The following is a 27,923-nucleotide window of genomic DNA, read 5'->3' on the forward strand; positions in this document are numbered from 1 at the left end:
CGATGCTGCCTGGTTAGCAAAGGTGCCTGGAGAGCTCTTCTGCTGTGTAGACCAGTATTCTGATGATGTGGTCTATTAGAGATATTTACATTTCGGAATTCTCGTAAAAGGCTGTTGAGCTCGACACTTGTCATTGACCGATTTCTTAATGAATTTAATTGCAAAAAACGGTCATCTCGAGGAGTTAAAACTGAAGAACGTCCTTGTCCAGACCTCCTAGAGTGTGAACCGGTCTCTCGAAATCTTTGCATCAATCTATCAATGGTTATGTGGTGTACACCAAACAGATTTGCCACTAGTCTCGACTTCAACACACCTTGATTGACTTAAATTACTGCTGTCCACAAGTTGTTACAACAATAGAATGAAAGAAACATTAAATATGGATAAAATTAACATTCTAGAAAACCACAAAAACAGTTATTTACTGATAAGAAATTTTGCTACATTTTATTGCTAATATTTAAGATACTTAAACTTTTTGTGATAGAAAAAAAAAGAAGCCCAAAAGATTAACATTTTGGGTTTTGATATTACTATTTGAGATGTAAAACTGAGGAAAAATTAATTTTTCTTGTTAAAACAAATTTTTATTTTGATTTCATTTTATTCTTATTTTGATATTCATGATGTGAGGACTGAAATAAGTTGAAACATCACATTTTTATCTGTTTCTAAAGAATGAAGAAACTAATTTTAAATTAGAAAAGACCTCGAATTTTAGGTCTCCATTTCAAAATTTTTAATAACACAATTGAAAAACATGAGAATCTGTTTTTAAAAAATTATAAAAGAAGCTAATTTTAAATCAGAAAAGACCTAACACCGACAACATTTAGACGCATTAATATATAATAATAAAAATAATAATAATAATAATAATAGTAGTAATAATAATAATAGTAATTATAATAATAATAATAATAATGATTTCTGAATGACAAATAAAAATTGACGTTTCGACTTATTTAATTCTGGTAATTATACACTTTCACGTTCACCTGGTTTTTTGACTGTAGAAAATCGAAAAATGGATGAATTTTAATGATCTTGATCTCAAAATGTTCCATTTTACGGAGGATTTATAAAAAAAATTAGTAGAAATAGCTGGAATGAGAATTTCTCATAGTTTTACTGTTTTAAATCGTAAAAAAACGGTTTTGCAAAATAATCCTTTACAAAAAATTATGGTAATTATACACTTTCGCGGTCACCTGGTTTTTTGGTTAGGTTAGGTTAGGTTAGGTTAGATTAGGTTAGGTTGGCTCTAGAAAATCGAAAAATGGATGAATTTTAATGATCTTGGTCTCAAAATGGTCCATTTTACGGCGGATTTATGAAAAAAAATACGAAAATTAAAAAAAATGAATATTTTTTACAGTTTCATGACTTTAAATGCAAAAAAATGACTTTCTACATATAATCCTTCGTAACTGTTTCTGACGTCGTGGAATCAAGTTGGTATATTTTTTTTCGCAATTTACATAAAATATAAAAAAAATAGTAAAAAAGTTTTTTTACTATTTAAGGTTTAAAACTATTAAAAACCGCAAATTCAGCCACTACCTCCGTGTTTTTCATAAATTCGTCATAAAATGGAACATTTTGAGACCAAAATTATAAAATTTATCTAATTTTCGATTTTTAATGGTCCAAAAACTATTAACATTGAAGAATATTACGAAACTATTCACGAAAATTGATTGTTTTTCATCGATTTCATTTTAAGCTATAAAAACTGAAAAAATCATTTTTTTGGATTTTTTTAAATTGTTTATTAATTTATGTAGAATACAAAAAAAATATAAGAACTTTATCTGATAATGAGATAATTTTTTGTTAAGGATTATTTTGAAAAACCGTTTTTTTACGATTTAAAACAGTAAAACTATAAGAAATTTTCATTCCAGCTATTTCTACTAAATATTTTTATAAAGCCACCGTAAAATGGAACATTTGAGACCAAGACCATTAAAATCCATCCATTTTTCGATTTTCTAGAGCCAAAAAACCAGGTGACCGTGAAAGTGTATAATTACCTTAATTCTTTATCAAAATAAACAGGCGATCACCTTTTTTAATACACCCTGTATATCATGAATATTTCAGTATGATCTGATAATAAGAATAAAATTGCAGATAAAAATGTTAAATATTTATGAAATTGATGGGATCTCTATTTGTTTAATAATTCAAATAAATTTCTCATGATTTAACCTCATTTATTGTGCTAATATTATCATTTTGAATCACGCTGTACGAATAAATAGTATCAACTTATCAGTTTCCGTTTTTCTCAAATATCAACCAACAATTAGTGAGGAAAACCCTTCAAAGCCAACCTCTAGAACCCACAAGGAAAAATGTTTTCAAGCATCACCTAATTACCAAGTCATAAGTCGAGTTCTGGTTAAGCCACATAATTGACCTGTCTGCGAATCCCCCTAATTAAGAGTTGATAAATCGAATGAAACTCCAGCGCAGTATATATTTCCCCCAAACAACGAATATTGTAGAATGTTTCACGTTACACATCGCCTGGATTTCCCCATCGATTCATCGGCCAGCTACCACAGCGCATGCTTTCGTGATCTTAACATTACAACAATTTGATATAAACTTATTTAAATATAACAACTTTCACTTCCAATTTATAACATTGACAACAATCTTTTAGAACAATCTTTTGCGGTGCGTGTTTTTGTGTTAAAACAGTTGATTTAGTAGTAATTGGATTATCATTTGTGATAAATCAGGTCAGTAGGCTTTCTGGTGGATTGAAGATGACAAGTGTCGGAGATATTTTAGATTATAAGAAGAAGGAAGACGAAGATTATTATGCTATTTTGGGCTGCGATTCCAGTTCCACTGTAAGTTATATAATCATTATTATTATCCTTATTTTTTAAAAATAAATATACTTAATTAAAGCGGGAGTTTCTCGAAGTATATGTTGGAAACATTTCTGATTGTATTTTTGAAAAACAATATTGATATAGCGGAGATTAATGAAATACTCGCAATTAACTTTTCATAACAAATTGTGATAATGGTTATCACGATAATTTATGTAATATCTATGGAACTGTTTAGTTTTAAGTAATTAGTACACAAATAATTACATTTAATTGGGTTTGGTATCACATTTTTATGTTAGATTGTACAACTTAACGTTTCGCTCCTTCTTTGGGAGAATTTTCATAAGAATAATTAATATATGATGATTAAAATATTTATAAAATAGATAAAAACATATTAGTAGATATCTTAAAAACATTATTAAAAACATAGGTAGATTGAAATAAACTAATTTATCAAATTATGGTAACTTTGGCTGAGGCTTTTTATATTTTGTCTATTATTCACAGAACAATAATTAATATCTAATTATTTGATTAATAATTTTTGGTAGTTCGTGTCTTGAGCTAAGATTTTTGTTTAGTTAAAATCAAATTCATGATGTTAATTTTTTTCATGTTTGTGTGCATTTTTGGTGTATTTGTGGCCATTTATTCTGTTCTCTAAGTATTGTGTAGTCATTCCTATATAATGTTTAGGACAATTCAGACATGGTATGGAATTTATAATATTAGATTTATTAGTGTCTTTAGTTCTGTTTTTTTTTGTGTAGTGAATAGTGCTGAAAATGTGTTGAATGATCTATGACTTATATTAATATTAAGTTTCGATAAAATGTATATGATATAATAAATAGTAACGTAAACATGATTCAGAGACTAGGTGACCTGAAAGTGGCAGAATTACGAGTTGGAAACGTCCGGTAAGAAAAAGTGAACTAGTAGAAAGACTCTAAGTGACGTTTTTGATTCAAAAATATTTAAATATTTCGATTTATGTCTACGAGAAGATTTCGACCATGACGGAAGATATTTTAACATTGAAGAACGATGCGGAAATTCTCACAAAGACAATTCACATATTGTTATACGGCTGTTATTATGTTTGTCTGCATTCTAGAATTGAATTATCGAGAAATTCTTTTTATATAAATAGTCGCTTGTTTATCAGCGACAAAGTCAGTACATAATTGGATGTCGTAGTCAACGGATCGATATAGTAAATAGTGTACTTAGTATGAACTTGTGAATAAATTAAGTAAGAAATATTGTGTATAAATTCACCCCACCGAATAAAAATAGTTTAAATAAATTAGAAGAAAAACGTAACGTGTGAGGTATTATGAATAAATAGTGACGTAAACATGGTTCAGAAACTAGGTGACCTGAAAGTGACAAAACTAACAACAGAACTGGAGAATCACGAGTTGGAAACGTCCGATAACAAAAAGTGAATTAGTAGAAAGACTCAAAGTGATACTGGTAAGTGAGGTTTTTGATTCAAAAACATTCAGATATTTTGGTTTATGTCTACAAGAAGATTTCGTTTCACAGTAATCTCTCAGCTTTCAAATGGGTGAATCTAAAAGTAGATTAAATGAAGAATAATTCTGAAATATATAAAGGCTGTTTTTTATCAATACGTTAGTCATTTCCTCGAACGATCTTTCTTATAGTGACTAAAATACACGAAGCTTGTTAAGATTTTGAGGAACTACAAGGCCCGAGGACAACAACAAACGATTAATAATGAAGCATAAAATGAAAATGATGAAAAAACTGCTGTTGCGGATAGGAAATTTTAAAATATTACATAATTAGATTTGCTAAAAACGGTGATGAAGCATCTGTTTGCGATAAGCGTCTTAAAATTGAGTCCTTGTCATATTAATGAAAGAGATTAGAAATTTCCAGTTCTGTCGAAAGTGAAGAATCTACTCACCAATATCAACAGCGTTGTGCATTTATGCGGCTGATAAAGAATATGACTATGAATTTACGAGTAGTTCATGGTACAAAAACAAAAATTAATAGTTCTACATGGTTTGTATTAACCGACTTTTTTGTCTCGATACAAAGAGTAGAAAGGCATATGAAAGTATAACAAATAACCATGCTTTGGGTCCTTACATATCCATTACTAAGAAAAATATATAAAGAAAAATATATTGATAATAAATGAATATTAATGCGTTCTTGATTTTAAAGTTTCGAATTTTCTTTGAGTCTCTATCAAAATATGATATTGACACTGACAATTTGCGTATTTCTATTAATATTTATAATAATATTATATTAAAATAAGAATAAAATCAAAATAGAAAATGACGTAAGTGATCTATTGATTAATATAAATAAGGGGGAGAGTACGATTTTCGTGGCGCCGCGGATTTGGTTTAATTAGGCGAAAATAAATCGAAAACGGAGAATGAAATTTTTTGATATCTCGATTCGTTTTCGAGCTATCAATACTTAAAGTTATAATCATATAATACTTCGTTTCAAATGAATATTTTATCACTTCAAATTCAATATGAATCTTGTAATTGAATAAACAAAAGATTTTTTATTTAATTTTTATATTATTTACCCTGATACTCCAAAATTATATTGAAAAAACAGATTTTTATAACAAAATGAATATAACTCAACATACGATAAATACATGAATAATTTGATATTTTTTATTAAGAATTGTCGCTTGTTTTTCAGTATTTATAAAATAAAAAAAATATTTAATGATGGTTTGAAGATTTAATTAGTAATTTAATGTAAAGATACCCTCTTACAAGCAAAAAGTACGTTCTGAATGCTTTCAAAAATTATTTATTTTCGTTTGTTTTATAATTGAAAAGCCAGAGTTCCGGCGAGGCCCCCCATAGGAAAAAAAAATAATAAAATAAAACTAAAATAACCCTCACGCGAAGAAATTTTTCTTAGACAATTTTGGCTGTAAAAAAATCACGATTTTTGAACTTTTTACACTCAAAGTGTACCACGATAAGGTTAGGTTTTTTTTTCCAATTTCAAGTATCGATATCTCGAAAACGAAGCGAGATATCGAAAAATTTTATTCTTGATTTTCCGCTTATTTTGGGTCGATTTACAAAATGGCATAGTCAAATCCAGGCGTCACGTAAATCGTACTCGTGTCTAAATACGCAAATTGTGTTAATAACATAAAGACTTAAAGAAAAGTCGAAACGTCAAATTTTATGTATCAAAAATTATTGAAAAAACTAATTTTAAAACAGAAGAGACCTAAAATCAAGAACATTTAGATGCATTAAAATATCAAAAGGTATAAGAAATAGAAAATTGAAGAAATTTAAATGAATATTTTGAGAGATATATGAAAATCCGAATCATTTTTTTTTATAAAGAAAAATTATCATTCTTATGACTTATATTTGTTACACCTATAATGTGTTTGTTGTGACAAGTGAATCCTCCTATCAGAGAATTTTTGTTTAGTTGATTCATTACTTACAATAATCAAAAACCGGATGGTGAAATATCATTCAATAACTTGAAACGATAAGAACCAGACATACCTGACTACTTACGCCTAATGACTACTGACTGTAATACTAAAAACTTTATTTTATTATATAGAAACAACTATGAAGTGATTTATAAAAGAATATTCATGGCATTTAACAATCAGAAACGATTTAAATGTACTCCAAAAAAAAATTAATTTCACTAAAAAGTTTCGTTCTTAGATTTTCTCATTATACAAACTCCCACCGATAGAATAGAGGCTTTAAATAACTTGCAGATATTACAGAGCTTCCAGACACATTGAATGAGTAAGATGAAAAACGTTGAATGGTGTGTTAAATCTTCTAGATTCTAATAATTAAATTTGTCAGGTGGAACATAATGGGATACTTTCTTTTATTTTCAACATTTCATTTCGTAATTTTTGGTATTACTTGAGGTTTTGTTTCGTTAAAACAAAGATCTGTAATTAGTAAATAAACAAAAGGTGCTGCACGCCTCCGAAAGCGGTGAAATTAATTTAATTTTTTTCACTTCAAAACGTGAATGTTTTTATTTTCTTTTGTTCTACTTCATTTCTATAGTTTTTTCTTCGCAATCCAAAAAAGGAGGTTTTGTTTGAAAGTAGGTGTTTATGGTTTGTAATATTATACAGGGGACTGATTTTTCGAAAGTAGATGTTTCTACTCACAGCACACAATCTAACAACCAAGAGTTTCATCAGGTAAGGTTCTCAATTGATATGAAACCTAATAATAGTCCAGGCACCGTAGTCAAAATTTTACAAAACCTGACGTTACAACCAATAGTAATGATTTTTTGCTCAAAAATAATTATTCTATGAGTGAGCGGTCATGGAAATTGGGGAAAACACTAGAAAAAAAAACTCTAAGAATTGATATTTCGTTAACAACGTAGGGATTGGAAAATTCGATCCTTAACAAATATTTAGAGCATAAAAACTTTCACAAAGAAGGTATCCACATGTTATCTCGAAAAATAGTCCATTTTGGAAATACGACGCCCTGAAGTATTGTTTTTCAGTAATGGACCCCTGGTGCGAGACTTGTGACGCGCATGTTGAAGTTAATTAGGCTGTAATTGTGTAAATTCGTTATTAAAGTAGACTGAAATCAGATTCTCATAATGATTCTGATAATGATTTAAGTTTTATTTAAGTTAATTTGCCGGTTATACACATTGGCTATTTATGAATTCGCTCATTCTGTAACCAGCTTTGACAGTTCGAATTATTTATTTTCAACTTAACAGTATAAAATTCCAACAAAATATTTTATTATCTATAGTCACACATCAATTGAAATAAATTTCTTAGAGAAGATGTGTGAATTTATTAATTTTTTCAAAATGATGGTAAATAATCATCCAAAGTACATCATCTTTATTTGCTTTTTCGTATAGGTTATCGGATTAGTTGATTTTCATTTTTAGTTTGTCACATTTTACACAAGTATCTTTGCTTAGTCATTTAATCTCAAAATCCAATGGAAAATTTACTTAAACTTGGTGCGACTTACAGCAATTTGATAGAGTCCATCGGACAGTGATTGTACATTTTTTCTGCTGTATAAATTGGGGGTGAATATTTTTTTGTTGTTGTCCCATCTACTGAAATAACTTTGGTGGAGTGGAGCCTTCACAATAGGGTCTGTAATTTTATGACATCACCATCTATATACATGTTTTTTAGAGGCTCTTCTTTTCTAAAGTCATTTTGATAAATTCCGGAACAGTTTGAGGTTATTTTGAGACTGCATAGTTCTAGAAATTTGTTTGTTTCACCCAAGATTATGCGAAAACAATCTCGTCAATTCTAAGGTGATACGTATAACTGAATGGTTTATTTTTATTTCTGCTGCCTGTTTTTCTATCTTTAGTAGAAGCCTTCTTCTGCTTTTTTATCTACTAGTTTTTCAATACCCCTTGAAAATGACCTTTCTATCCCCTTCTTTAAACTCTTCTCTACATTTCATTCAACAGCTGACACAATTTAGATTTTTTCAGTTTACCAGATGTAGTATTCTTCAGCATGCTTTAGTTCCTTTTGGTCTTTCCCTTAACAGATTTTCTTGAGTTTCGACCACATCTTGTACTGGTAAAATACCAGGCACAACTTCTTGCACTGATGTAGTTACCTTTCTTTTTATCTGAAACGAAGTTTGCTTCAGTAAAAATGAAAGGATATCGCTATCACTAGAATCTACATCAGACGATTCAGGCTATCAAAAAATTCTTCTGGCAGGGAGGGAACAGGACTAATTGAAAGGGAATCTGGAAACAATATACACCACTGACTGTTTGTTTTTGAGCTTGCAGCATTGCAACTTTCACAGAACGATTAATACTGAGGCTAAAAGATTGAGAAAAATGTAATATGAGAATCTGATATTTTTCCATTGTTTTTTTTTGCATTTTTTAACAGCAGCCTTAAAAAGCTGCACACATCAAGAAACTTGTCTCAAAAACTGAATTATTGAATCAAGAGGGAAATAAAAAAATATGTAAATGTAAACAAAAAAAAATTCCGTTATAATGCGTTATCACTTTTATCATGTAAGATCAACGATTTTGTTGCAGATAAATTGATTTGTCTCTATAGTAACATTCATGAAGGGATATTCACATTATAAACATCGGTTTTTCGCTCTTATTTTGATCAATCTAACTTATCTCGTTTGTTACATAAGGAGTATTTTCCATAAATTAGTCGAAATCCGGACATACCTTGTTTTGGCTTGAAATGAAATAATCTTCGTTTTCCTCGACACCACTAAAATGTGGTAGTGCAGGCATTCAAGCTGAAAATGGTTTCAAACTTCCGAATTTTTTAATGCAGCTCAGATTTTCCTGAACATTTGGAATTAAACTCATCTTACCATCCATATCAAGATCTACATGGTCGCAAGGTGTGCAAATTGTTTTTAAGGGGTGAAAACCATCCCTTATCGAAAAATATAAAAATTCAATTCAATTCAAATGTCTTTCGTTTATACAGCATATTGTATAATAGAAAATTTATATGTTTTGAAGTATCAATCGTTAAAAATCTTTAAAAACTACCCTTCTGATGAAATTTTTTTGATTATACATTTTTCGTGAATGAAAATTAATTTTCTGCTCTAAAAAAATAATTTTTTATTGATAAAAATATTTACAGTTAATAAAAATTTACAGAGCTACAAGCCTATGTATGCTAGAAGGGTCAAAGCAATCCTCCCACTATAGGGACAGATTAATTTGGTTATAACTCGGTAAATTTTTATGCTAAAAAAAAATAAAAAAAGCACAATAATTGTCATAAAAAATGCTTCAATTTGACTGTTTATTTGTTCTTGTATATCTTATAGTTATGGAGAAAAAAAGAGTAAGAAAATTTTTTTTGAAAAATCAAAAAAAAGTATTATTTAATGCTCATGTTTTTCAAAATTATCCATTTCTAATCAGCCAAACTTTCAAATGTCGTAAATAACATCCAAATAAAGTATTTGGTACAAGGAATAAGTTTAATTTCGATTTTCAATGAAATAGCATTAGTTTTAGTGCGATTTTTTTAGCTTTAACAATTTTAAATCATTCTTCACTGAAATTTTTGTCGAAACTACTTCACTAGTTATTTAAAGGCTCTTTAAAAAGTATTCCATGACTTTCTGTTGAAAAATGTACCCTTTTCTCGTTCTTTGAGGTTAAATGCTGAATTATGTAAAACAAATTCAAGTAGTTAAGTATATATAACTTGCTTTAGGTAGAACATTAAGATCTCAAAATATAGCTTAATTTCTTTGTTTTAATAAGCTTCATTTCTGTTCATTACACTTTTCTCGATAAAATGCATCATTACAAAGTTATACGTAACAAACTATTGAAAATGCGTTTTTTTTTGACGAAAAATGGTACTTTTCAATTGCGAATAACTCAAAAATTATCAATCTGGCGAAAAAACTTTATATGACATTTTTTACTTTAAATTTGCTGATATTTCGATTTCTGGGGTTATTTTGAATGATAAATTTTACAAGTTAAAGCGCTCTAATTAATTTTGGGAAAAGGTTAATTCGCCTCTATACGATTCCATCGTAATTTTAGAGTCATATTTTTTAATCGCCTTTCTTTTTTTTTCCCAGATAGAGCAAATAAATGCTGAATATAAAGTGAGAGCTCTACAATACCATCCTGATAAAAATTCTGGCGATAAAGAGGCAGAACAGAAGTTTCAGTTACTAAAAGTAAGTACAATTTTGAAAATAACGATCTATAAGTCGGTGGACAATTTTTCCACTACAATTTTTGACTAATTATGAACTCTTCGAGAGAATGTGGATAGAGGTTTCGTGCTCTGTACAACAAAATCCGCACGCCGCATTATCTGCTAAGTCTAGCGTCTTCTAAGTCTGCTACATTCAGCAGATTTACTCTGGTTATAGTTTCCCAGAAGAGCCTTCGCCTATAAGTTGTCCCAATATTTGGTTTTGTTTCTATTAGGCGAACGGATCACCACCAAAAAGTCACTTAGAAAACGAAAAACCTACCAAACTCGTTCTAGTCGCTAAAAACCATTGAACTTTATATTTTCGAGGGTGCTGAATACGAATATGACATTTATTTTTTTCCAAAGTAGGGAGAACATGGTCAACATCGAGTTTTAAGTCGGAAATCTGGAAAAAATGAATTCGTGATTTTTGCTGTTCTACTCGCTGTATTTTGGCAAACAACGAATATTTTTTCATGAAATTTTTTTGGCATACCCGTGAACCAATCCAAAAAGTAAATAAATACATCCGAATCCCCCCAAAAATTTTCCGGTTGTATAGAAAATTCCGGAAAATTTTTGTTAGGCTCTCCCGACTTTGTTTATACGATTGACAAAGTTGAGTGAAGAAGTTCAAAATTTACTACTTCTGAATGCATGGTACTAAAATTAATGGTGTGAATAAGTTTTCGGGAAAGTCTCAGATCTTAATATTTAGAAGAAAAAAAGTTACAGCGATTTCAAGATGCGAGTTTCGACTCCGCGGCGCGACGCCGCTCAAGTAGCGCATGCGGGAATACTCTCACAGCGAATTATTGTTTTTTCTGTGGGAAAGAAGCAAATCCGAAACAAGGTATCAAATTATCATTTGTTTCCCCGATTTAACTCTGAAGGTTTGAATTTTGATTTGCACACAGCAAAAGCAAAGTATCACATAAAGTGCTATCAAGATTATATTTCGACAAAAGCACCCAATGCCTTCCAAAATAAATCGAATACAGAGAGAAAAAATTGGATGACGGTCATTCAATTTTATTACCCGATATTTGTGATAAATTTCGCCAAACAATTATCGAGAATTGAAAAATTACGACAAAACTCTGAATATTCGTTCAACGTTTATTAAAGACAAACTGTAGGATTGATTTTGCATAATTTTTTAGATACTGAGAAAAATCACGCTGACACATACATTTCTTAAAGTATTGAACGTAATGAAATGAGTATTATTCATGAAGCGGTCGGCATCGTTCGAAAACGAAAACTCGCATCTTGAAATCGCAGTAATTTTTTTTCTTCCACATATCAAGATCTCAGACTTTCCCAAAAATCATTCACACCATTAATTTTAGTACCATGCATTCAGAAGTGGTGAATTTTAAACTTCCTCACTAAACTTTGTCACTCATATGCACAAAGTCGGGAGAGCCAAAAAAATTTTCCGGAATTTTCTATACAACCGGAAAATTTTTGGGGGGATTCGGATGTATTTATTTACTTTTTGGATTGGTTCACGGGTATGCCAAAAAAATTTCATGAAAAAATATTCGTTGTTCGCCAAAATACAGCGAGTAGAACAGCAAAAATCACGAATTCATTTTTTCCAGATTTTCTACTTAAAACTCGATTTTGACCATGTTTCCTCAGCTTTGGAAAAAAATAAATGTCATATTCTTATTCAGTTCCTACGAAAATATAAAGATCAATGGTTTTTAGCGACTAGAACGCGATTGGTCGGTACATGAAAAAAATTGGGGGTGATCAAGTGGTTTTTCCATTGTTCTATAGCTGATACCGCAGAAGGATTCAGGTCATATGAAGGGCTTTTCTGTCCCCTCTTCAGCGAGCTTATCAGATATTTTATTTCCCTTCGCTCCGGGAGTGTCCCGGAATTCATTGTAGGGTAATTTTTTATAGTACTACAGATAGCATTTATTGAATTCAAGTATTAAAGTTTAGGAATATCGATGATCGAAAATTCCTGTCGAGTATTTGAAGTTAAATTAAGAAAATTCAATTTTTGATTAAATTAAGTTCAGAAAGTCCAATTTCGACCAAATTCAAAGCAAATTTTTCGCCAAATTAAGCTAGGATTAGCAATGAAATTGATTGATCAAAACGGCTTTTGGTATACCTATCATTCGTAAACTCATTGCTGCAAAGAAATAAATTATGTTCTCCTTTGTTATCTTTAATCTTAAAAGACTAACGTATAAATAAAAATCTGAAATCAACAATCTATATACTTTTTAGAAGCTGGTGAATAGAGCTCAATCGATTTTACATATTCTGTTTTATTCTCTGGACAAGAGCATTCAGGAATATTCACAATTTTCGAGACCGGCCTTCCCGATATGTCAGTGAATAAATTGGATTCAGCCCAATGAAGCTAGAGAGCAATTAATTCTCAAAATGTGTTGGAAAGGACGATGAATCCTTCCGTGTATTTTCCTATTGATTATCAAATCTGTTTTAAATTATATGGACGAATAAAATTCTATCATAGTTTAGTTGAAAGGCATAATAGATCCGAATATGAAGCACGGCTTGTATTCCAGTATTTCATAGGAATTAACTCACACGTTCGAATAAAAGGATTGGATTTAAATATACAAGGTGTCTCATAAAAAAATAATAAATTTCACCTTTGTATTACTTACGGGGTGAACGCAGCTATTCGGATGGGCGCGGGAGGGATGTCAATCGGTAGAGGATTTTTTTAAGCTATGTAGCGCGAAGGAACCGTGTGTTGTGCGTGGGTGAGTTTTACAAAAACGGTAATTCGGCAACTGTAGTGCGTAGAAATGCAATGTTCGTTATTTAAATGATGCGTCAGGCGCACGATTGATTGGAAGATGAATCGAGAAATTTGAAAAGACTGTATCAACACTGTATAAACCAAAATCCGGGTGTCCAAGGTCTTCTAGAAATGTCTGAAAGCGTGCTGTTGTTTTAAACGTGCATAATTAAACAACATTTCGCATTTTACACCAAGATTTTGGGCGGCATCGTTAAAAATTCAGTTGGTGTAGGAATCGAAGACTCGGTATGCTAGTCTGAGACTTGATTTCGTAAATCAGATGATTGAGCGCTTTCTAACGTTTACCAACATTTTCCAAATGAAGTTCATTTTTCTCTTAATCATAACATAAGCATCATAAGCCCCTACATTCGTCTAAATTGACTGTATGAGCAGTAGTATTAGCGCGAGGAATTATTGACTTTACTTTATCATTCCTTTGTGAATGTAGCCAAAAAAAGGGCTAACTTGCACACTTTCTTCTTTATGCCCGTAGTTTTAGCAGAGCTTCGCAGTTTCTTGTTTATAAACGACATTGCCTATCTAGACTCAACGGTAAAATATGTCTATTTGCAGACCCTACTTTCTCTTGAGGCAACCCTGATCTCACGGCACTTCATAGGACCATATCTAGTAAAGTAATTATCCTTAAACCATGATGTAATTATAAGCTTGTCTGTCTCAACGCTGAGACACGTTTCCTAAACAATTTATTATGCCTTTATTGAGTCGCATCTCCGATATGCCTTTTCCTTCTGGGGGTACATGTGGTGCGAATCAATTTGAGCGAATCTTCAAACTCACTGCAGGGACTTTTAATCTTTAAAAGATTAAAAATTCTGACTCTACATTCCTTATTCATCTTTGAATAGGTTTGCATAATTCGTAAGCACGTTTCTCCAATTTCAGAAAGGTCTTTGCACGGCTATCCACGTTCAGAATTAGTTAAGGGCTCAATATTTTACAATGCAAGAAAATGCATAATCACTTGTCAATTATTTTGTTACTAAATTTTTTGACAATAAAGCATTTCCCTCTCTCTAGCTATTTTGAAGATGAAATGAGACGCACAGTTAAAATTAATTCAGAGCATTCACAGTATCTAATATCAAACTATAACAACAATTCTATAATAATAGTAATCAAAATTTCAGTTATTATTATTACCATCGAAAAGAACTTCTCTGAAGGCGTCTTTCTTTACATATTCCAGTTTGATATATTAGAACAATAATTATTTTCCATTTTTATCTTTTAAGTTTACTCTCTATTTTTATCAAGTAGTTTGATAATAGCGATAAAATTCATTATATTCTATTATAGGAAGCGAAAGAAATATTGTGTGATCCCGAAAGAAGAGCAAATTATGACAAATGGAGAAGTAGTGGCATTGCTATCAGTTACAAGCAGTGGTTAGGAATGAAGGAGCATGTACACCAGGTATTTATTATATTTCCTCTTATAAACACATTTAGCATTAGCAGTAATAATATTCGAGATATTCCTTCCCACAACATTCAAACATCTCTCGATACAATCTTAATCTGAAAACGATCAAATTGAATACTACATTCGTTTCTAGGTGTGAAAATTAAAGGTAAATATTGAAAAAGACATATAATTGACAAACAGTCTAAAATTGAAGGATCAAACAACAATCGATAATGTCAGGAATAGAAAATTTGTAGCTGCAGATGTTGAACAAATAGTCAGTTGGTTGGAACGGCTATTAATTAATTAGAACGTGGTGCGATTGAAGGAAAAATATTCAAAAATTGATAACATCGATTCAATAGGGATGAACAAGTCTGAGAGATATTAAATTTCCTACACAAATAGGATAATGCAATAGAGGGAAACGTTAGGTGACATAAGAAATTCAAGTAAATAATAAGAAGAGAAGCATCATTTCCAATTTTAATTAGTATATAATATAGTAAACTTACAGAAGATATGGTGGTAGTGGAAGCCAAAAGATAATTTCAATGAAAATTGTTGTTCTAAAGAATCCGCTTTCTTTGTCGCATTATTTGAACACATTATCTATTACAAGAATAAATCAATTTTTGATGCAAATCAACAAATTGTATCTCAGTGAAACTCAAACCCCTATATGAAACATTCTGTCCTAAAAAACATGAAAGAAAATTCACGGCAAATACTGAAAATTCTTCGATCAATGATTTATTGTTTGGCATAAATGTCGACGGATTTAGACGAATGCATCCAAGGCTACAACCCTGGAACTTTCATAAAAGAGACGTCCCCACAATAGAAAATTCTTTCAATTCGGTTAAAAAAGGATTCCATTCGTAGAAAACTGAATTTCATTTGATATAAATATCGTTTTTGGTCATATTTACTCATATATATGTTAGTTAAATGGTAAGAAAATGTAGTGGGTTCTACTAGAACTTTTTCATTTCAAAAATCATTTAGGTGGGCTACTTTCTTACCCCAAGGTCATCAAACCTTTGAATTCAGACCTGATCTTACAATAAATAATCTGTCTCATTGACAAATGTTTGGCCATTTTCAACGGGCTATATTTAAAAAAAAAAGTTACTTTTGGTGTGGAAATTTGGGATGCAATATTTGTACATGTAAATGCCAAAAAAACTGATGTAGATACTATAAAAATATTTCAAATGGGTAATCAAAATAGGCTTATACAACTGTCAAATAGGTTCCCACATACAAATACAACAACAACCCAATCCAATCTACTAAAAGGGTTGCTAGTTTTGAGATAAATGCGTTTAAACCAATTCTCGAAGCATTTTTTCTATACCTATTGAGTTATCTTCAATACATTTGATTTGAACACATCAATCGCTTCTTCGGGTGTAAAAAAACGTTAACCTCACAATTTATTGATCTGGGGGAAAAAGAAGAAATCATTGGGTGCAAAAATAGGGACTGCATAGCGGATGACCCATCAATTCGATTATTAGAGCTTGTGTGTGTGAGCTAGCAAGGCGTGGTGGAGAAGATTTCTGTCAAGCAGGTGCTGTTGTATCTTTAGAATTGACCGTTCTACGTTGAGCTAATGGAACGGTGGCAACATGTCCAGTTATTCCCAAGAAACAGGTGACTTCGGATTGCTTCATGCCCCAACAACTCTTGTTCGATTTGGCTCGTCTTGAATCCATGATTTTCTGAGACAACAGCCGATTTTGGACAACCTTCACGAAATTCATCCTGTAACGAAGTGAGACCACGATTGAAGTCAAACATAACGTGACTCGAGATGGTGCTTCAATACGAAAAGTCGAAGCGAGTTGATCATCACTCAGCTGATAGTTTGATCCACGTCGAAAGTCATGGCAAATCATCGCACGAAAATGTTCGAGATTTAATTCCATTTTTTGAACAAGATGAATGTTTCAAGTATCTGTAAATAACGAAAATAGCACTCATATGACAGCATGATCTGAGTACGTTCACCATTAAAAATGATGGCAATGTTAAAGTTAACATATTCACATGTCAAAACTCAAGTAGCAACCCTCGTATATAAAAATCTAATATTTTTAAGTATATTATTGTATTAAAGTGTAAATTGGAGTGTACCTATTTATTGAAAACCATTGTCGCTTTTCTGTTTTTGAATACTTCTTGCTTCCTGTATTCAGATACCTCCGACCAAATTTACCGTTTAATTTAATACGATCCTCCATTGAGTACATAGTTTATCAACGTGCAAAATACTGTATAATGAAAATTGATTTTTATATAAAAACTATGTTTTTCAGTCGATGCACTGGAGCAATCCAAAAACCAAAGATCGTATGCTAGAATCGGGGGGTAATTCTGGACCTTCAAGCTTGGGGGCAATGGGTACTTCACCGGCACATCGTCGAGCTTCTGAAGGCGGTGCAAATCTTCACTGGGGTGGACGTGGTGCAGGATCAGCTTGGGGCAAAGATCCTCCAAGCGAAGTTGTTAGTAAATTTCGAAATTATGAAATCTAAATTATCAATTCCTTATCATTTAATTTGTTCTCATACAATATCACAAATTTGAAGATTATTATGTTTAAAGTCCTAAATCAAAGCACATTATATTAAAAATACTGTCCCACGTGGAAAAACGATAGTTTATTCCACTATACAATTATTTAAAATGATAAAATAATTTTTTTTTTCTCAAATTTGAGTCTAGAAACTCAAGCAATATGTGATTGGCTGACAACCAGTGGATTTAAGCTGATTTTAGTTCACCTTATTGTTTATTTTATATGATCAGAAACAAAATATCCGTATTGATTCCAAACTTTTTCATTATCACAACAAATTATGAAGATAATGTGTTGCTAAGATGTCGTGTTTTTGGATCCAGACTTATACAGAAGCTTGAGTCAAGTATTTGTACATTCGCTGGCTAATGTCTGTCTAATCTTCAAGTTTTACACTTAAATAGTTTCTTAATGACTACATATTAACCGTTTACTTTTGCTCTAGGCAGATCCACACACAAATTCATAACTACCCTATATAGTTGCTACCTGCTTTAAAATCAAATTTTATTGAATTATCTAGAAGCGATCTCGACCCTTGGCCTAACAGTTCAATACCCTACAAAACCCTCACAAAAATATTAAAAACAGTACGCTGAGAAATAATAGTTGTCGTTCTATTCTAAGATATTATCCAAAATAGATTGAGGAAATTTGTAGTTATCTGTCTTCATCCATTTCCAAAAAGCTTACGATACTGTGAACAGAAACCATTTGTACAGCATTATGAACGATCTTAGTATTCCAAAAATCTTATAACCTAGAAAAACGGAGGTAAAGGCAAATTAAAGAATATCAAAATGTTTCCAGACCAACACTGGACTAAAACAGGGAGATATCTGAATACGAGCTTAAGGAAACCTACAGAACCTTCATAGAAATGGCAGAGACAGTGAATCTACGAGTCAACGAAGATAAATCGAAGTTCATGATAATGACAACACCACAAAGGAAAAGAGCAATCAGAAATTTGCAAATACAACTGAACGAAGAAAAAGCAATAAGCTTAGACCAAGTTCAAAGTTATGTGTATCTTGGGGTGGTTATCAAGGTCGAAGGTGACGGGATAGAAAATCTGGAAGCGAGGATGACGAAGGGAAGTAAACACTTGGAAGCGCTGAATGCGAAATATCACAAAAAATCTCCAAAAAGGCGAAGCCGCATCTATACAAAACAATAATAAGACCAACAGTGAGCTATGGAGACGAAACGTGGATTCTTGATAAAGCAGAGTAAGAGAAACTAGATACATGAGAAAGAAAAATACTTGAAGGATACCAGGTGATAAAAGAGAACAAATATTGAAATTAGGAATCTATTTGGAGGAGCAGAACTTAGCAAAATAATAAAATCCAAGAGAATAGAGTAGCTGGGTCGCATACAGAGAATGTCAGATTTTAGAGCAACAAAAAAATTATGAACATAGGGAGAAACAAGAAAAAAAGGAAGACCAAGGAAAATACGGTACGCAGAGGTTATGGAAGTCCTAAGACAGAGAGGAATTCAGGACAAGAAAGCGAAAGCAAAAAATAGGAAAGAGTGTAAGGAAATTACTTCCATGCTAAGGGCCTAAAAGGTCTGCGTATATATTCACTATAAATTTTCAGGAACTAAAGCTTAATAGTATCGTAATGTTACATTAACCGAAAACTGAAAAATTTGTACTCTCAAATTAATTTCTGGCCAAAATTAACGAACCACTTCAATTAATATAAATATTTTCAATATAAAAACATGTAAAACTAAGTGAATAAGGATAAATTCATACTTCTTATCATTGCATTCATGCGTCGCGGTATGCTTGTTATCAAATGTTCAACAAAATCTTACGGTATATTCTCTTCTTCTTCTTCTTCTTCTTCCTCTTTTAATATGACCAGGTCCTGTTCAATCATATACGTTTGGCCCTCTTCTTGGATCTTCCTGATATGCTGAACTCCAGCTCTCGTACTACCTCTTGGTGGTCTGCTTATAGGTCTGCGTGTGTTCGGTCTCTGAGTTTTGGCCCATTTTGCCCATCTGTCTTCTGGCATTCTTTCTACGTGGTCCCTTCAGAATTTTTTTCGTGCTCTGACCCATCTCACCACATCCTGTACGCCCAATTCTTCATGTATGTCATCACTCCTTATTCGGTCCCTGAGGGTGACTCCCTTGATGGTGCGCAGTATTTTCATCTCCGTGGTCTTTTTGTTGTTAATGTCTCGGCTCTTGTTTCTGAGGTATATATGTGAAGAAGTCTCACGCACGTTTTATAGATTCTGGTCTAGCTCTGTGTTTATATTCTCCTATTCTTCAATAACGACTTCTATGAGTTGGTTGTGATTAAAAACCGTAGGACGATGACTTTAAATCCTGTTTTTGAGATAGTCTCATAGATGATTCACATCCAGACTGTTAGGGGGCTATTCTTATAAAGAGATATTGATATGGATAACTTGTCTAGCCATGTGAGGAAGAGCATTATTGGGCATTCATAAACCTCGTATGTATAGAGACCAATTCCGTACGAGCATCGAAACAAATTCCTCCCCAAAACATTTAGAGACCTTAACCAGAAGGCACTTAAGGAGATATGCTACAGCTGGCAAATCTTTCTCCTTGCCTCCGACAAACACGCTCACGTCCATCTGGAACTTTAATATCTAACTCTAGTTTCATCGGAGAATTCTGATGTAGTCTTACAAAATTTAATCTCTTTGTCTTTGTGTTCTCTGGTCTTCTGTTGCTTAACCCTGCTTCATGTAAACGTCTTTTAACCGTTCGAGTCGATATATGGATATTTTGAACATCTGATAATTCATTTCTTATCAGATTGCTGGTAACTTTGCTGTTTCTCAGAGCACGCTGTCTTAAAAAAACGATCATCATCATTTTGTTTAGTTTTCGCGCTTGTCCTGGTCTTAGACGGTACTATTGTATAAATGGAAATATATTATTTGTATTGAATTATCGTTAGAAGAAAGATTTATTGAAATTCTTATAATAAATCTTGTCTTTTCAAATAAGATATTTACTGAACTTGCTACAATACTAGGTAATCCAATTTTCCATCATATGCAACCATCTTAACGTTAAATCATTTTGTGCTCTAAATATAAGCAACCAATACAACACATTCAGTACTACTACTCGTTATATAATATTAGGTTCAATTCCTATGTAAGACTTTCAGTGCTTTATGTGTTCAATTTCTCTGAGCAAATAATCCTAATTATTTATGTATATATTGAGTCAATCATATATTGCCAAAATAACTATTTAAAATATTCTGCCCATATATATAGTGGTTGAAAAAAATACTATTAATGTAAACACTTTTTACTAATAAAAAGCGATGACTATTTATAAATCGACTTAAGACTTAATTGTGTTACAAACGCAGTTTGAAAACAAATAATTTTTCTCTTATTTTTGTTTTGTTAATCTGACCACTGTATGTACCAATACTCAAAATATATATCTATTTAAAATATAAGTATATTTGGGAAATGCATGTACTTTTCTAAGCCCTTTACAAATATGTAGATATTCACCCTGTAATAGATCACTACCTGCTCTATGGGTAGTTACTCTAGACAGAATTTTTTCGTTTAGAATCTTTATAAATATTATGCGAATATTTCTTTAAGATACTTTAGTTTCTTTTGAAAATTCTGCTACAAAATTAGCCGAAAAGTTTTTCGTTAATGAAATGAGTTCGCCAAGTTTGGAAGTGTGTTTTAAAGAGAAATTATTGAGCGTTGAATTTTGATATATATTAGATTTTGTAGTATAAAAATATATAATAAAACTTCTTTCATCTTCATGGTTCCGCGCTCATAAAATTTCAGGTCCTTATCAGGAAGAAACTGAACCAGGTGCGATTGAAGGTCATCGTAATTTCTGAAAGTTTGACCATTAAAATAATTCTGCAAACTTCAAAATAAATGGTAATCAGATGGTGCCAGATCAGGGCTGTATGGTGGATGTGGCGTCACTTCCCAGCCAAACTTCGACACTTAACCTTTCGATTTGACAATTCCGGCCGTTTATCTTTGATTTTTTCATCCAGTTTCATTAATTGTTGAAAGTAAATATCAGAAATGATCGTTTGGTTCATTGGAGGCAGCTCAAAAAACACAATAACTTTGTAATACCACCAGCATGTACTTTTCTTGTTGGTTTTTCGACTTTCGATGTGATTTGTGCTGGTTCGTGATCGTTTTCGAACTATGTTACTGTACAAGACCCATTTTTCATCACCAATGATGATTCTTTTCAATAACGGGTTCTTTGTGTTAAATGAATTTATTTCAATTCGTGAAATACCCAAATATCAAGTTTCTTAACTAGCCCAAGACATTTTAAATGTTTTTTAATTGTTGGGTGCGACACATGTAGCCTCTTCCCTACCTCTCGAACAGTTATATGACGATCCTTTCCAATTATGACTTTGATTTGATCATCATCAATTTCAGTATGCCGATTAGAACGTTGCTCGTCTTTGCGGGAAAAATCTCCCGAACGTAATTTTTTTTATTATTTCTTTGTGAGCCGGAGCAGCTCTCTTTCCTTTATTGAAATAAAAACGTAAAATATTCTGAAAATGTTCGTTTCCGCATTCCATTTCTAATTAATCCACGACTAAAAGTTTTAATTAAATTTAAATTAATAAATAAAGGTAGTGGGCCTTAATTTTATAAAAAAATGATTTCTTCACAATTATTCACGATTTTGTACTTGAAAATAGTCTTGTTAAGAACTTTCTCGATAATGAAAAAGTAATTATTGCTATTTAACTCAGATAAACGCTGCAAATTTTAGACATGGGTTGATTAATTTCAGATAAACTTCAAAAAAATCTTAAAATTTAATTCTTAATTAAAAGTTTTTCGGAATTTTTGCTAGCCGGAAAAATTTTCAAAATAGATTTAATAAAAAATGCTAAATCAGCGAAAATACAAAGTCAACTTGACTTTGTATTATCTGCTTGAACCGTTTATGAATCATTAGGATATAGTTTGTTTTTGAATTTATAGTTTTCTTTAATTCAAAAACGTTTTAAATTAAATTTATCACTAATTTTTTAAAGATTTTTTAAAAAATATCCATTTTTTATATTATTATTTTGGTAAGTTAAATTTCAATCAAAATATATGGTTATTTTCAACATTAAAAAAATTTTGTTAAACAGTAAGTAGCTTTTGTATAGAATTTTGAGTTTATTGAAATTGATTTCAATATTTAATAAAATTAATTTTGGTTATGACTAAAATCTAAAATCGTCATAAATGAATTAAATCATTTTATAATTTGCATTCCATAATTATTTTTCAAATTTGAGTTGCTTTGTAAAGATAGAGAATTAAATGAATGAATTACTAATAATTATTTGTACATATCAAAGCCTCTACAGAGCTTATATTTTAAATTTGACTCAAAGGTCCTGGATAAAGTAAACTACATGAAAACCAATAAATATTTTTTGATAACTGATGGTGATCTATTACTTTAAGAACGTGTTATTGTGAAACTTTTTAGATATATTTTGTTGAATAAATTTTCTTCATTTTTGTTCTGTTCTATTGAATGGTGTGTTTATCTATTTATTTTTATAAACGAACAAAAATCGAGACAATTTATTCAAGAATTATTTATTATTATTCTGATCAAACACGGATACAACCATTCATTCTACAAGAAAGTGTAACCTCATGTATTAATCGTATATGTATATCAAATAATAGGTGTTAAATGTTATAATAGTATCTTTTCGGTATACAAATTTCATCGGCTTATCCTTGTAACCGATCTGTTAGTCCCATTACTTTCAGACAATTCCAAATGTGGGATGCTCCAGCTTCTAAAGATGTTCAGTTTTTATTTCTGCTCCTGGGTATAATGTCATGAAGTTCCTAAGTCTGGACAAATTTGGACAAAGATTTAGTCCTCTATGAATGACAAGACGGAATATCAGTTGGCGAAAATAGGATCAACAATCAACAATCCATACTGGCAATAACAGAAATTATGACCAGACTGTCTGTTATCAGCGAAAAATATGGCTTAAAAATAAGCTAATCCAAAACTACGAAGTGGTAAACAACACTGGAAAATGCGAAAACGAAAAGACAATTGCAAGATCAGCAGATACCAAGTTAAATAAAATCTGGAGAGACCAACCTATCAAGAAAACAAAGTCTAGTTGATGCTCTATTGCAACGTACGCAGCGGAAACATGGACTTTGAACAAAGCATATAAAAACCTAATAGAGGCTTTTAAAATCTGGGTTTATAGACTACTCATACGATTATCATGGACAAAACACCGAACCAACGTATCCGTATTACAAGAAATTGGTCCACGAACAGGGCTGCTAACCAGAATAAACCTCATGTATGTGCAGTACCTGGGACAGGAAAGTAGAGGTAAATCTCCAACTAGATGAGTAGTCCAAACAAAACCCTTAATAAATATGAGACTGCATAATGCCGAAAAGATTGCACAGGATTGGCAAGCATGGAAATAACTGCTGAATCAAATATAAATGGTACCACTTCATCCTTTGGAAGATAATGGATAGAGGATATATAGTTTTTCATCAGAATATGGTACGAATTAAGTACATTTTTCTATAAAATTAGGTGTGTAACTGCATAGCAGATAATTATGTCATCATAAGCAGAAATATTTATCTCAGAAAATACTGTGTTCAAGAATTGAATGAAATATCGCATCTAAAACCTTGGTTTAGGAGGGAGGATTGCGCATAACCGCTATTAACCCTTATGTGAGTGATGAGGTACAGAATTATCAATTCAGTTACATATTTTTGAATGCCTTGACATATAAGCTATTTACAGTGTTTTGTGGAAACCAACTGCTATCATATTCTTGTAATAGGAATATTTTCAAACTATTCCTCTTCAAATTATTTTCGATTTCAGCTTTTGGTTCAACAACCAAAATTCGATTCCATCATCTTCAACCAAAGGAATACGATCATGTTCATATCAGATCACTCTAACAAAGATGTTTTATTTGTCACTTGCGTAAGGATTAAAGAGATTGACGAATCGACGAATCAAAAATTACCAGAACTACTTAAGCGGAATAAACAGAAGTTTTAGTGACGATATGTGGTGAAATATGGATTCATTAATGCAATTCTTAATTAAAGAGATTGTCAGATGAGTGGACTGCAGCCAGTGAAACTCATTCAAATAATAGCTGATGATGCTCGAATACAAATTAAATTATTTTCAAATACATGGAAGCCATTGATTTATAAAGCGTTGAACGATTTGCCCTCAATAATTACCGGTTCTTTGAATACCTCAAAAGAATACTACATTGAACAAGATTTGATACCAATGAATAAGTAATTGACAGAATTGAAGTCTTCCTCTTTATTTCGCGATAAATCATGACTAACGATATAACTTTTTATCTCCGTATCTTGAGAATTGAAATAATTGATAGAAAGCAAACCTGCAGCAGAAGCTAGTTCATATAACCTTATAAACATACCCCTAGTAATGTCAAAAATACTACAATGTCACAGAATAGTTAACAGCCCTCGAAGAAAAGAAGGTGCATGCTGGAGTATTTCTCGACATAAAAAATACCCTCGACAAAGTCATGGCATGATGGTATTTCTAAAAACTGAAACTACTTTCAACGTAACTACTATCCTTTGTTTTAGAAACTTCAAAATTACCATACGATAGAATCTGGAGTCCCTCAAGGCAGCGTTTTATACCCATTTCTGTATATTCAAAGCACACACGACCTTCATAGCAACCTTTTCAGACGAAACGTCCACTAATACAAATTAAAAAACTTTCAAAAACACAATTCCTCGCATTACAAATCCATGGAAGCCATAAAGAGTTGAACGAATTGCCTTCAATAATTACCGGCTTTTTGAAGACCTCAAAAAATTCTACATTGAACGAGATTTGATACCAATGAATAAGCAATTGCCAGAATTGAAGTCTTTTTCAAGTCAGAACTTTTTGCAATGAATTATGACTATGGATATAACTTTTCATCTACGTATCAAAAGTAATTATTAGAAGTATAAAGATTGATTAAGAATTGAAATAATTGAAAGAAAGTAATAAACTAAAATGGAATAAATACTAAGCACTAAGAAAAGGAACTTATCTCTATTTTCCAAAAAAGCCGATGTCTTCTGGTATATAGAAAAGACAAAATATTTTTCCCACTATTCCGTGTTTGTTTCTGAAACTTTTTATCAAATGCCAAGCAAAGAGTGATAACTGGATAATTTCCAGTATAACCCATAGCACTTCTCAACCACAGATTATTCTTCGAAATTAACTCGAATATCAACGTTAAATTAACATAAATTATATTTCAAAAAACTAATAACTTTCAAAAACTCTTGTTCTCGATAACAATAAGATGAAGCGAATAACTGTTTGAGCAAGTCTATGGGAAAGTTTGGATGAACGTGTTTATTCAATGGCCAAACAAATTATTCTGGAGATATTCCATATAAACCAGTACCAACTGTTGAAGCAGGGTATGCACAACTTTCCATATCTTCAATCCTGTTGAATAGATGTATTTTGATAAATGTTTAAATTATACCTATTAGATATAGATATAAATTAATGTTGAATCCAATAAATATTTACTGTGAACAGCGTTTTTCATTTTCACCTTTCACTACTAAATTAAATTCTTCTCTTCTCAAATGCAAGGGTTCGTAGCTTGGTTGATAAATATGAAGTATTTGGGCTAATATAAAGCTCTTAACATGAAATAGTTATCTTACCATGAGGTCTTTAGGAACCACTCCCATAGATCTGTAATATAAATTTTAATACCTAATCACCAGCATATTTTCCAGACCATTATTGCGGAATATAGGGAGTTAATTATGTAATTGAAAGCGGGCAATTTAATTGGCCAACCCATTGAAGTAATACAGCTTCAAAAATAATAATGGATAGCTCATAACGATGACAAGGGAATATATTTCCTAATAAGTTTAACTAAGGATGCCAAAAAGTGTTGAATCAATACTATTTGAAATGAATCGAATGGTATGAAATAACATATCGTTCAATTGCTATCTTCACAGACAAAGCTACATTCTAAACACTAAATGTCCTTAGAAAGTGGTGGAGGTCTACAGCATCCTGGAAAGTTCCACTGTTCTCGAAAACCATTTTCAATTTTTTTCCAGCCAGTAGTAGTAGGAACCGGAAAAAAAATCATGAATACTTTGATGCTAATAAAATTTTTGGAAGTATAACATTTTTATCGGAGGCTTTGGACGAGCCAGACGAAAATAGCGAGACAACGATAATTTTGAAATCGATAAATTTTGAAATCGATTTTTCACTATCTTCCCGATGAGCTGGAGATTTGAAACCTGGAACATATCGTAGAAGTGGATGAAAATGCAATAATATGCAATAATATCAGGAGTGGGGACCGCGCGGCACATTGCGCAGTCTCTGAGACACTATCGGACGACGCGATTCTTTTCATTGTAACTCTTTGACGGAACGAGCTACGATTTTTGTTGGCATAAGGTTTTAAACAGGAAGAGCCCAGCTACATTTCGTTCCCTTATAGTGTTAATCTAGCACTTTTACTTTTTCAGCAATTTTAATCAAAAACCGTTTCAAAATGAAAAAACTGTTGTTTAAATAACGGAAAGGATTCTCAGAGTGGTTAAATTGAAAACAAAATGGCTTGTGCGGCATTTGACATTTGTATCATACTTAAGTTACCATAAACCAATTGTATCTTTCATAGAACATGAGGGAATATAAAAAAAATAATATTATTTTACTTGTAAATAAATTATTATACACGATTGCCTACAATTTATTTTGTATTTTCATGAAATAAAATGAATACTTCGTTATAACATTATTTTCTATTTATTTTTTTACGTTTATCTCATTATGCACTTCGGCTTTTGCACGTATAAAGTCAAAGCCAAATAAAGCTATGCTTCCCCCTGGGCCATTCCCATGAGTGCCTCACAGGTTTTTTTGTTTCAGGCATCCAGTAGTTCACACACTGATGGTACAGATACTGAACAAAATAATACTGCGGTGGAGAATTTTCGTGAACTTACATCTCCTTCTCCACCTCCAACAAAAAGAAAAAAATTGCCCAGCTCTCCAGCATGGTTAGGTAACTAAAAGAAATAGCTAACTCTACTAACTCAACAGTGGTAGAAAATGAGTTTGAGATCTTCGGTAAGCACGTCGGTCTTCAACTGAAATCTTTGCCTTTACTATCGGCATTAGAAGCACAAGAACATATTCAACTTTATTTAAATAGAATTCGACGTCAGCACCTTACATCTGAACAAAACGGAATCCCCGAGACGCCGCAGTCGTCGTATGCTACAGAATCACCATCTAGCGATTCTCCAATGTATTATAATGAGACCAATAACCATAATTTGTAAGAGCGAGCGACTGAATGTATTTCGGCCATTT

The 27,923-nt window shown here is 31.7% G+C and overlaps 1 protein-coding gene across 1 annotated transcript; it reads left to right on the forward strand.

Annotated features, from left to right (window-relative positions):
- The first annotated feature begins 2,507 nt into the window (after positions 1–2,507).
- On the forward strand, positions 2,508–26,099 carry LOC130441621 (J domain-containing protein). Its single transcript, XM_056775381.1, has 4 exons — positions 2,508–2,870; positions 10,505–10,606; positions 14,753–14,869; positions 17,185–26,099. Exons 1-4 carry the CDS (start codon positions 2,784–2,786, stop codon positions 17,401–17,403), a joined length of 525 nt encoding a protein of 174 aa, XP_056631359.1. The 5' UTR covers positions 2,508–2,783; the 3' UTR covers positions 17,404–26,099.
- The last annotated feature ends 1,824 nt before the right edge of the window (positions 26,100–27,923 follow it).

This window comes from Diorhabda sublineata, chromosome 3 (assembly GCF_026230105.1).
Source record: "Diorhabda sublineata isolate icDioSubl1.1 chromosome 3, icDioSubl1.1, whole genome shotgun sequence".
NCBI lineage: Eukaryota > Metazoa > Arthropoda > Insecta > Coleoptera > Chrysomelidae > Diorhabda > Diorhabda sublineata.